At 39.3% G+C, this 12,927-nt stretch overlaps 1 protein-coding gene across 1 annotated transcript in view; it reads left to right on the top strand.

Annotated features, from left to right (window-relative positions):
- Positions 1-12,927, top strand: part of RTN1 (reticulon 1) — a 273,232-nt gene that overhangs the window by 118,834 nt on the left and 141,471 nt on the right. Inside the window, exon 2 of the mRNA XM_019009666.4 lies at positions 4,056-4,829. Within this exon, the coding sequence (XP_018865211.2) occupies positions 4,056-4,829 (774 nt within the window). The remainder of the gene's footprint in view (positions 1-4,055; positions 4,830-12,927) is intronic.

Below are 12,927 nucleotides of genomic sequence, written 5' to 3'. Positions count from 1 at the left end.
ATACTGATATTTGTGCTTAATTCTAAACTTCAAAATTACTTTCCTTGGTCAGGTGAGGTGACTCATGCCGGTAATCCCAGCACTTTGGGAGGCCAAGGCAGAAGGATCATTTGAGCCCAGGAGTTCAAGACAGGCCTGGGCAACATAGTGAGACCACATCTCTATGAAAAAATGAAAACAAAATTAGCCAGTCATGCTGGTGCATGCCTGTAGTCCCAGTTACTTGGGAGGGTGAACTAGATGGATCTTTTGAGCCTATAGGTTGAGGCTGCAGTGAGCCAAGATCATGCCACACTACACTCCAGCCTGGGCGACAGAGCAAGACTCTGTCTCAAAAAAAAAAAAAAAAGACATATATATATATATTTATATATTGTATATATAAATATATATATATTTGAACCCAGGAGGAAGAGGTTGATTCCCAGGAGGAATATATATATGTGTGTATATATAGATATATATAAAAATATATATACATATATAAATATATAAAAATATATATACATATATAAATATATAAAAATATATATACATATATATAAATATATATACATATATAAATATATATACATATATAAATACATATAAATATATATACATATATAAATATATATAAATATATATACATATATAAATATATATAAACATATATACATATATAAACATATATAAATATATATAAACATATACAAATATATATAAACATATACAAATATATAAATATATAAATATATATAAATATATATAAATATATAAATATATATAAATATATATAAATATATATAAATATATAAATATATATAAATATATATAAATATATATAAATATATAAATATATATAAATATATAAATATATAAATATATAAATATATATAAATATATATAAATATATAAATATATATAAATATATAAATATATATAAATATATATAAATATATATAAATATATAAATATATATAAATATATATAAATATATATAAATATATATAAATATATAAATATATATAAATATACATAAATATATAAATATATATAAATATATAAATATATATAAATATATGTAAATATATATAAATATATATAAATATATAAATATATATAAAAATATACATATAATATATATAAATATATACATATAAATATATATAAATATATATAAATATATACATATAAATATATATAAATATATATAAAACTATATATAAATATATATGTAAATATATATATAAATATATAAATATATAAATATATATAAATATATATAAATATATATGTAAATATATATAAATATATATGTAAATATATATAAATATATATGTAAATATATATATAAATATATATAAATATATATAAATATATATGTAAATATATATAAATATATATGTAAATATATATGTAAATATATAAATATATATGTAAATATATATGTAAATATATATATATATATATGCCCCGGCGTGGTGGCTCATGCCTGTAATCCCAGCACTGGGGAGGCCATGGTGGGAGGATCACCTGAGGTCAGGAGTTCGAGACCATCTGGCCAACATGACAAAACCCTGTCTCTATTAAAAATACAAAAATCAGCTGGGTGTGGTGGCACATGCCTGTGATCCCAGCTACTCGGGAGGCTGAGGCAAGAGAATTGCTTGAACCTGGGAGGCAGCGGTTGCTGTGAGCCAAGATCGCTTCACTGCACTCCAGCCTGGGCGACAGAGTAAGACTCTGTCCTCCGCCCCCACAAAAATATCACTTTCCTTTATTTTGCAAATATGTATTGAGTACCTACTATTCATCAGGCCCTGTTTTAGGTGCCTATATTGGTGAGCAAAATAGTCAGAAATTCCTGCCCTTATGGAGCTTACCATGCTGTGTGTGTGAGCTTACCTAGCAAGAGGAGACAATCGATGCATTAAAAATATGTTAACTACACAGTATTTAAGAAGGAGATAAGCGATATGGGAAAAAGAAAAATCAGAGAAGGGTAGCGAATAGGATTGCCAGGAGTAGGGAGGGGAAGGCAAGTTGCAATTTGAGATGGAGGGTTAGGGTCATTTTTCTTAAGACGGCGACATTTGAGCAAAGACTTGGGGGTGAGAGAATTAGGTATATAGGTATCTAGGGGAAGAGCGTTCCAAGAACAGGAAACAGCTAGTGCAAAGTCGCTGAGGTAGGAAAGTGCTAGAACAGCAAAGAGGCTTTGTGTTTTTCCACTGCCCATAGAGAAAAAATAGCTTGTGCAACCAAAAAGAAAGCTAGGAAAAGACAAAAGTTAAGTTCATTTCTAATAATGCTGAGTAAATATTACCTGGAAAAAAAAAAACAAACCTCACAGACTGACTTAACCGGGGCAAAGGGCATTAGGGGAGGTTTCTTGGCTTCCAGGTTACTTGGATGTGAGTCCTGGTTCTACCACTTACTGCCTGTAAGATCTTAGATGAGTTATTTAACCCCTTTGTTTCTCAGTTTCCTCATCTGTAAAATGAGCCTAACAATATTGCCAACCTTCTAGGATTGCTTTGATTATGAAATGAGTCGATATTAATGAAAAGTTTAGAACAATGCCTGACACATAGCAAGCACTCGCATGTTAGCTATTGACCTGTTACTGCCACTGTTTTGATTACTTTTATATGAGTTGTTGCTCTAGTCTGTTCTTCAGGTGTGTCTTAAGACCTTTGATATTGTATGTACTGTGTGTGTGTTTGTGTATATGTGTGTGTGTAATGTGTTTGTATGTAGATGTAGAGAGTGTGGGACTTAATTTATACAATTGTAAAAATTAGATTAAAAATCCCACTGCTTAGCATATAGTGACGCCTCAATGTATGCTCAGATATGGTTGGTTTTCATACCTTCTGGTAGAATTTTACAGCAAAGTAAAACAGTGGAGGGTTTTCCTTTTATGCTCACTATTTTTTTGTTTTTTTTGAGATGGAGTTTTGCTCTTGTTGTCCAGGCTGGAGTGCAATGGCGCAATCTCAGCTTACCGCAACCTCCTCCTCCTGGGTTCAAGCGATTCTCCTGCCTCAGCCTCCTGAGTAGCTGGGATTACAGGCATGCGCCAACACGCCTGGCTAATTTTGTATTTTTAGTAGAGATGGAGTTTCTCCATGTTGTCAGGCTGGTCTACGAACTCCCGACCTCAGGAGATCCGCCTGCCTCGGCCTCCCAAAGTGCTGGAATTACAGGCGTGAGCCACTGCACCTGGCCTATGCCCACTATTAATGAATATAAAAAATGGCTGGTGTATTAGTAGAATTAGAGCCGGGTGAAAATATTCTATAGACTCAAACTTGGAAACTTGTCTTACCCTTAGCACCACCAGTGGAATGAAGGAATTCCCAGTGGGTCACTTTGAATATCACTGGATGGCAATGAATGGGCAGTAGGGGAGTAAAAGAGGAGGAAAACAAAACAAGAGGGAAAACTGATGAAATAAACAGGGAAGCACACCATTAGGGTGATATGACATTGGAATGAGGCCCAAAGCTAGGAGGTCCTTTCTCTGCGGACCTTAAAAAAGAGACTGGATGGATCAGTAGTCCATGAATGAAAGGACTGGACAGGTGGGTTCTTTGAGGCTCCTCCCAGCCATTGAATTTCCAAGAGCAGCTCGTGTACCCAGTCAGCTATCCTATTGTTGCAGTTACAATCCTGAGGTAGCCTAATTTCCACCTCTACTTAAAGAGCTGTTAATACTTTAGATACAAAGAGGGTTTCTTTTTAATAATACTAAGATCAAGTCACTGTGTGTTGAGGTGGTAGATGTTGAAAATAAATTTCCTAGTCTTATAGGGTCTGTCCCCAACTTATCTGGTCCTGGCAGTTTATGTGAGCCTCTGGGGTCTGTTACTGGAAAAATACCAGAAGTATGGACTATCGGGGAGATTAGGAAATTTAACATGCTGGTGCTCTGAGGGAGCTCCGAGGGAACTCCGAGGGCTTAAGGAGAAAGGATGTCATGTCTTCACCAGGCAGGCGTGGGTGGTGGGTTAGACAGGAGAGAGAGCTGATGCCAAGCACCCACTCACTGCTGCTGCTTTGATTCATAGGTGTGGCAGGTGTTTCCAGTGCCATGGACCACACCTTCTCAACAACATCAAAAGATGGGGAAGGATCGTGTTACACATCTCTCATTTCTGACATCTGCTATCCACCTCAGGAGGATTCTACATATTTTACTGGAATTCTTCAGAAGGAAAATGGCCACGTCACCATTTCAGAGAGCCCTGAGGAGCTGGGTACACCTGGCCCCTCCTTACCAGATGTGCCTGGGATAGAGTCTCGTGGCTTATTTAGTTCTGATTCTGGAATAGAGATGACTCCTGCAGACTCCACCGAAGTGAACAAGATCTTAGCAGACCCTCTGGACCAGATGAAAGCAGAGGCCTATAAATACATTGACATAACCAGACCCGAGGAGGTGAAGCACCAAGAACAACATCACCCCGAGTTGGAAGATAAAGACTTGGACTTTAAGAATAAGGACACTGACATCTCAATTAAACCTGAAGGAGTCCGTGAACCTGACAAACCAGCTCCTGTGGAGGGAAAAATCATCAAGGACCATTTATTGGAAGAATCCACATTTGCTCCATACATAGATGATCTCTCTGAAGAACAGCGCAGGGCTCCTCAGATCACCACCCCTGTCAAAATCACACTGACGGAAATAGAACCTTCTGTTGAAACCACTACCCAAGAGAAGACCCCTGAGAAGCAAGATATATGTCTAAAGCCAAGTCCTGACACAGTCCCCACTGTCACTGTCTCGGAGCCTGAAGATGACAGCCCAGGATCTATCACCCCTCCATCTTCTGGAACAGGTAAAGGCCCTGTTATTGCTTGACTTAGGAAAACCCAGCATATGGAAATCTCAATCCCTAAAACAAATATTAAGGAATGACAATTTTCATTCAACATACTTTACTATCTGGGCCCCTTAAATTTCATTTAGTTTAACTAACTTAATTAATACTCAAAGTTTTCAATTTGTTGCTGATTGTACAAAGGTTGCAATCTGGGATTTCTCTTAAAGTCCTATCAGGTTTTCTTTGTAAAATTTTTTTTTCTTTATTTGAGGGGAGATGTTAGAATGACATACTGGAAACATTAAAATCCTCATGCAGCCCTACTGTCCAGAGCAGAGAATTCAGTACTGCCTGCTTCTCAGTTAGCTTTCGGCTAGGATCTGGGTTGTCTTAGTCTGTTTTGTGTTGCTTATAACAGAATACCTGACACAGGGTAATGTATAAGAAACAAAATTTGTTTCTTAACAGTTCTGAAAGCTGGGAAGTCCAAGGTCAAAGGGGCGCATCTGGTAAAAGCTTTCTGGCTTGCTAGTGGGGACTCTCTGAAGGGTCCCAAGTGGGTACAGGGTATAACATGGTGAGGGGGCTGAGCATGCTAACATGCTATGCTCAAGTCTCTCTTATTCTTCATATAAAGCCACAAGTCACATTTCCATGATAATCCATTAATCCATTAACTCTTTAATCCATTAATCCATGAGTGGGATAATCCACTCATGAAGGCAGAGCCTTCATAGTTCAATAGTTCGTAGTCCATAGCCTCTCAAAGGCTCCACCTCTCAATACTGCCACATTGGGTATTAAGTTTAAACATGAGTTTTGGAAGGGACATTGAAACTATAGCACAGGTCTCTTGGAGACATTATGAGGAGAGCACACTGGCTGTTCTCTGTAGACTGCCTGAAGCACCTTGGCTGGGGCATTTAACATTCCTGTCCCTAGCTCTAAGTCTGTACACTTAAAGGGAAGGAAAAGGTGGACTTCTGGATCTTTTACGGATGGCACAGACAGGAAGAGGAAACCTAAGCAAAGCAAACTCCTCCCTTCCCCTTTCAATCTCAACACTGTCATTTTATATCTCTAGTTTATTGAAGTTCTGCATATAACTTTATTTTTGAAACCAAAAGATGTACTTCATTAAAATTTTTAAAGTTTAGACTTCATTAGGCTATGGTCTTTTTTAACTTGAACATTCTCCTTCTGTGACTCAAGGCAGGATATTAAACAGCACTCATGCGTATTCTGTCAAACACAAAGGGAGCCTCTTATACCCCTGGCTAAAGGCCAGAGAGGCAGCAGGAAACTCCTCATCCCACCCTGTGCCACTCTCTTCTCTCCAGCCTTTGCATCTCCACCTCTCTCAAATATCCATGAGGCATCGAGATGAAGAGGACAGTGAGAGGTCCTCAAACCTTCCCCTGCCCCTGGTGACTGGCATTCTACCATATCCCAAAGAGCTTTGGTATGCACCTCAGGTGAAAGAGCTTCTAGTAAACTCTGAAAATGGAACCAAAGCCTGTAGAGGAGGAGCGATTGCTCTAAACCCTGATGGTATAGTACAAATCCAAGTGTTGGAATAGAACAGAATTAATGAAAGTTCCTCCTATCTTCTTTCCCTATAGATTTTAGCATTAATTCCTTCTCCCCAAAGTTCCTTCAGACTCATTCAACCGTAAAACTCCAAGGGTCTTAAAGATTCACTGCGCCAGGTCCCTGATTTTCAAATTTACTCATTCACACAACAAACACTTTCTACTTACTTTCTTTCGGTTGGGTACTCTATGAGGCACGACTGATGGGGAATTAACGAAAAATAAAAAACAAACAAAAACCAGTCCCTGCCTCCAGGGGGCCAGACGACCAAGGAAGCAGTCCCAATCCAGTGTGCTTGGTGTCCTGAGAAAGGGAAATGTACGGTGCTGATGAGCCCTGGAGTCCAGCAGCTCCCCAGGTGAACTGGGACCACAGGTGACTCTCAGAGGAACAGGGGGAAACAGAGGTGAAGGGAAGGGTGCCCTTCCAGTCTGAGGAGCTGCATGGACATGGAGTTGTGAGGGCCCAGTGAACTTCACTTAAGATGTAAATTGAGATTTGGGTAGTAATGACAAATCAGAAAACCAAGGCTCCAGGTGGATTAGATACGACTTGCCCCTGCCTAAAACATGAGGTCAGAACATATCCGAGTTTCCAAGCTTCCTTGTACTCTTTCTGGCAATGCATAGTAAAACTCTTTTATTATTTCCTGCCATAAAGATACTTGATGTTCTGAAGATGTAAGTTAATATAGTCAAGCTGTGTTTTACAGAGCTCCCAGGTTGTCCAGTAGTCAGTCCACAAGAACTTCAGCCAGTCCTCAGGAATAGTGAAATGCCCTAGCAAGTATAGGTCTACTTACACGGCACATGCTTCATGTAAAAATTACAGTTTGCAAAGACTTGACAAAGGGTCCATTAATTTTTAGGGAATTTCCATTTTTAAGTAGCCATGGGCCCAATTGGGTTCTGGAGAAGGTTCAAGAGAAAACAAAGGCAGATCTGGCTCACATGATATTGGAGTTTTATGATGTTGGGTTGCCCACTTGACAGTATGGGGTTAGGACAATGATTGTCTCTGCAGCTGCAATCAAATAAACATTCTAAGCAAGGCATATTCAGGAAAGAGAAAATGGCCCATTACACATTCTCTCCTATGTTCAGCTCCTCTCTCCATATACATCCCACATCAAAATACCAGAGTCATATGACAACAGATAAGAATGAAATTAACAGGAAGAATCAGCTTCTCATTGAAGCCTTTCTCCCTGCCCTTTTTATCCTGCGAGGTTTCTGACCCCCTTCCCATCTTCTTATGACCCCTGGCACCATGTGACACTGTGCCCATAGACAGTAGAGGATATGGACTTTATTACATCTGTTGAGACTTGGGTCACTCTGCCATTTCCAGTGACAACAGATTGAAAACAAAAATTGAGAACTGCACATAATTCTACATAGAAACTGAGGAAAAATAAAGCATGTTAAGCAAAAAAGAGTCCAGTTTATCATTGTTTAATAAATAAGGAAATCATCAAATCTGGAGAATAACTGAAGAGAAATTCTAATTTGGGTTAGTTTTAGCCACAGATGCTGATGTTTAAGCAAGGTGTCTAATATATTTATATTTCTCCCAATTCCAATAGATTATTCCATTTTGTAACGTTCTCCAACATACTTACCTATTTTCACTACATAATATACACTGAGGTGGAGAGGCGAGAATTCTTATAGCTGAAATACTGGAAGTCTCTTTTAAGCCAAGATCAGTCATGAAAAAAGTGAAGCAATTTAGGAAAACATAATAAATGCCCTGATGCACCAGACATTGACCAGGAGCACCACGTTGTTTCTGACACAAACACCAAGAGGGATATTATGATGGTCCTTGTTGTTATGTGAGCTATTAGCCTCAAAAAGGACAATAATCATGAAGTCATCCTTAAAACACCCCAGTTTCCCTCAAGAAGAAATGAGCAATTAAAAGTAAATCAACTTAAATTTGAAAACTACCATTGCTATTTCCTTGCATTGATGGGATCTATGATTCTCCTACCCATTTTTAAAATTCATTCTTTTGTTCAAAAAATATTTAGAGTGACTTCTATACATCAGACATGCACTGGCCACTGAGACCTTGTAGTAAATAAGATGTACAAGGTCCCTGCCCTTGCACAGCTTACCTGCTAGTCAGAGGAAACAGGCAATAAAAAACAAACCCATAAATAAACAGTGTAATTTTATAGTGTGAGCACTAGAAAGAGTGATAGAGGGTTGGGTGTGAGGGGTCTGAGGAGATGACACGTGAACTGAAATCTGAATGAGCAGAAGGAGCCCACAGTTCAGAGAGAAGCTAGGAGGGACCTCAGGTGTGGGGTAGTAGCAAATGCACAGGGCCTGAGTCTGTATTATATGAGAACTGAAAGGGGGTTGATGACACAGGGGAGGAAGAGGGAAGTGGGGCAGAGAACACCATTGGACAGATAGGCAGGGCCGAGATCATGGGGAAGGAGTTTGGATTTTGTTCCAAATGTAATTGGAAGCCATTGGAGGGTTTTAAGCTGAAAAGTGATATCATTTATTCATTCATCTACTTATTTAACAAATATGTGTTGACCATTTACTCCACATCAGGCATTGTTCCATTACTGCCAGGACTCACGAGTGAGTGATGCCTCACAAGAAAATCCTGGCTTCATGGAGCTTACAATCTAGTTGAGAAGACATACACACAAATAACCAAATATATAATATAATATCAGGTAGTTATAATGGTTATGAAGAAAGATACAGCAAGGCAAAGTGTAAGAGAGTGGTGGCAGTGGGGGTGAGGAGAGGCTTCTTCAAGGTAACAGCTTGAGCAGAGACTGAATGGAGTGAGGGAGCAAGTCATGTAGCTATCTGAGGAAGTGAGGCCAGGCTGAGGGGCCTCCCAGTGCAAAGGCCCTGAGCTGGGAATGTCTTGTCTGTTCCAGGAGCAGCTGGAAGGCCGGCTTGGCTGGAGTAGGGGGAAGGAAGGGAAGTGTGGCAGGATCAGACTTGGGTTTTCAATTGATCCTTCCGGATGCTGCGTGGAGAATGAGCCAGGAACAAAGGGAGTCCTAATAGCAGCGTCATTCACAGTTGGACACTGGTGTCTGCAACTTACTAAAATAGCCCATGTTCACCTTTCCTTTTATTCCTCTCAATTATATCATCATAATTATCATCAGCAGCAAACACATCACCCTGGGGTGCCTTTCTTATCTCTCAATTTTCCTATTTTATCTGATGATTTTAGGTGACTCTTTCTAGCTTTGCAGTGTCAGTCTTGATACGTAATAACCAGTATCTTAGAGGGCCTTTGAAATTGTTGAAATTTTAAGCAAAGATATGGAAACTTCTGTTTTGTTCTAAAATTTTCCCTGATTACTCCTAGCATTTTGTTAAAGTTTTAGTTTCCCTTAAGAACATAGGGCAGTATCTATAGGAGCTACAAGTCCCTTTTGACTCATGGTAAGGGTGAATTATTTTTAAGGTAGCACCTTCACTTGCTCAAGATGGAACTCCTCAGACCCTTTTCTCCCCCACCCTGCAGCTGTCTGGAATCTCCTTACTCTTGAGTAAATAAAGCAAGATCCTGGGCCTTCTTTTTCTGAATGCACTAGCATAGTAGTTTTCAACTGGAGGTAGAATTGCCAGATAAAACACAAATATTTCTTAGGGCATACCTATACTAAAAAAAATTTCATTGTTTAGCTGAGAGTCAAGTGTAACTGAGTGTCCTGTATTTTTATTTCCTAAATCTGCCAACCCTAACTGGAGGTAACTGTTAGAATCACACATGGAGTTACATCCAGACCTACTTCTACTAAGGCAGAATTTCTGAGGGAAGTTTTGAGCTACACACTTGAATAAGAGCCACTGTTGTAAAAATTTGAGCTGGCTCTCACATGAATGCTATTTATTGTGTACCTCCTGTGTACCAGGCACTGTGCTGGGTGCAAGGATATGACAATGAACAAACACAACTTGGCTGTACTTTGCTCCCAAGGCACTTTCAGTCTGGGGTCAGGGAGAGTGGGAAAGGGTGAAAGGGCAAAGATTAATTAAATCATCACACAAGCAAATACAAGGCTGCCTAGGGGCTCCCAGTTGTGCAGAATGAGTGGGCACCAGCCTGTCTCCAGAACAACGCAGCATCAGGCCAGCTGGCACAAGGGTGAGCTGCTCTGCCATGTGGCCTCCCAGGAATACTGTGCAAGCAGGAGTTTCCTCAGTCCTAGCAGTTTGGGTGGTTAGACAGAGGCTTCTGCATGTGAAACCGGAAGGATGTGTGCCTCAGAAAGGGAAGAACCATCCAAGATAAGAATTTTCTTCCCTGTCCCATCAAACAAGCTCATTGTTCCCCTTTTCATTTTATTCACTCAGGCTCACCATTTCTGAGTAGCTTTTGAAATCCCTCTTTTTCTCACTCACCACATGAATCAGACCCCAAGTCAATGATTTCTCTCTTTTCTATTTTTCTCCTCTTTCTATCCTATGGCCACCACAACTCACACCCTACCTCCAGTTGTCATAATTAAACAATTGCCCTATACTGTTAATGGGTTATACTCCTTCTACTTCCCTCCCTCTCCTTTTTTTTTTTTTTTTTTTGAGACAGAGTCTCGCTCTGTTGCCCAGGCTGGAGTGCAGTGGCATGATCTCGGCTCACTGCAACCTCAGCCTCCCGGGTTCAAGCGATTCCCATGCCTCAGCCTCCTGAGTAGCTGGGATTACATGTGCCCGCCACCATGCCTGGCTAATTTTTGTATTTTTAGTAGAGACGGGGTTTCGCCATGCTGGCCAGGCTGGTCTCCCCGAACTCCTGGCCTCCCCGAACTCCTGGCCTCAGGTGATCTGCCTGCCTTGGCATCCCAAAGTGCTGGTATTACAGGCATGAGCCACTGCACCTGGCCTTCCCTCCCTTTTAAGCTCATCCTAACCCTTCCAGGATCTACTAATGCCTGCCTAATAAAAGACTGACTTTTTTTTTTTTCTTTTAAGCTCAGGGGTACATGTGCAGGATGTGCAGGTTTTTATATAGGTAAACATGTGCCATGGTGTTTTGCTGCACGGATCATTCCATCACATAGGAGTTAAGCCCAGCACCCATTAGCTCTTCTTTCTGATGCTCTCCTTCCTCCCCCTTCACCGTCTGACAGGCCCCAGTGTGTGTTGCTCCCCCTCAATATGTCCATGTGTTCTTTATCATTCAGTTCCCACTCATAAGTGAGAACATGTGGTATTTGGTTTTCTGTTCCTGCATTAGTTTGCTAAGGATAATGGCCTCCAGCTCCATCCATGTCCCTGTGAAGAATATGATCCTGTTCCTTTTTATGGATGCATAGTATTCCATGGTGTATGTACCACATTTTCTTTATCCAGTCTATCATTGATGAGCATTTGGGTTGGCTCCATGTCTTTGCTATTGTAAATAGTGCTGCAATAAACATACATGTGCCTGTATCTTTATGATAGGATGATTCCTATTCCTTTGGGTATATACCCAGTAATGGGATTGCTGGGTCAAATTGTATTTCTGCCTCTAGGTCTTTGAGGAATCGCCACACTGTTTTCCACAATGGTTGAACTAATTTACACTTCCACTAACAGTGTAAAAGCATTCCTTTTTCTCCACAACCTTGCCAGCATTTGTTGTTTTTTGACTTTTTGGTAATAGCCATTCTGATTTTGTAAGATTGTACCTCATTATAGTTTTGATTTACATTTATCTAATTATAAGTGCTGTTGAGCTTTTATTCATGTTTGTTGTCTGCATGTATATCTTCTTTTGAGAAGTGTCTGTTCATGTCCTTTGCCCAATTTTTAATGAGGTTGTTTATTTTTTTTCTTGTAAATTGTTTAAGTTCTTTGTAGATGCTGGATATTAGACCTTTGTCAGATGCATAGATTGCAAATATTTTCTCCCATTCTGTTCTGTTCACTCTGATGATAGTTTCTTTTGCTGTGCAGAAGCTTTTAGTTAATTAGATCCCATTTGTCAGTTTGAGCTTTTGTTACAATTGCTGTTGGTGTCTTTGTAATGAAATCTTTTCCCATGCCTATGTCCTGAATGGTATTGCCTAGATTTTCTTCTAGGGTTTTTATAGTTTTGGGTTTTACATTTAAGTCTTTAATCCATCTTGAGTTGATTTTTGTACATGTGTAAGGAAGGGGTCCAGTTTCCATTTTCTATATATTGCTAGCCAGTTATCCCAGCACCATTTATTACATAAGGAATTCTTTCCCCATTGCTTGTTTTTGTAAGGTTAGTCAAAGAGCAGATGGTTGTAGGTATGTGGTCTTATTACTGGTTTCTTTATGCTGGTCCATTGGTCTATGTGTCTGTTCTTGTACCAGTACCATACTGTTTTGGTTACTGTAGCCTTGTAGTGTAGTTTGAAGTCAAGTAGCATAATGCCTCCAGCTTTGTTCTTTGTCTTAGGATTGTCTTGGCTATTCTGGCTCTCTTTTGGTTCCAAATGAGTTTTAAAATAGTTTTTTCTAATTCTTTGAGGAATGTCAATGGTAGTTTAATGGGAATAATGTTGAATCTA

Source organism: Gorilla gorilla, chromosome 15 (genome assembly GCF_029281585.2).
Source record: "Gorilla gorilla gorilla isolate KB3781 chromosome 15, NHGRI_mGorGor1-v2.1_pri, whole genome shotgun sequence".
Lineage (NCBI taxonomy): Eukaryota > Metazoa > Chordata > Mammalia > Primates > Hominidae > Gorilla > Gorilla gorilla.
Note: the sequence above shows the minus strand (reverse complement) of the source record. Positions and strands in the feature narration are given on the sequence as shown.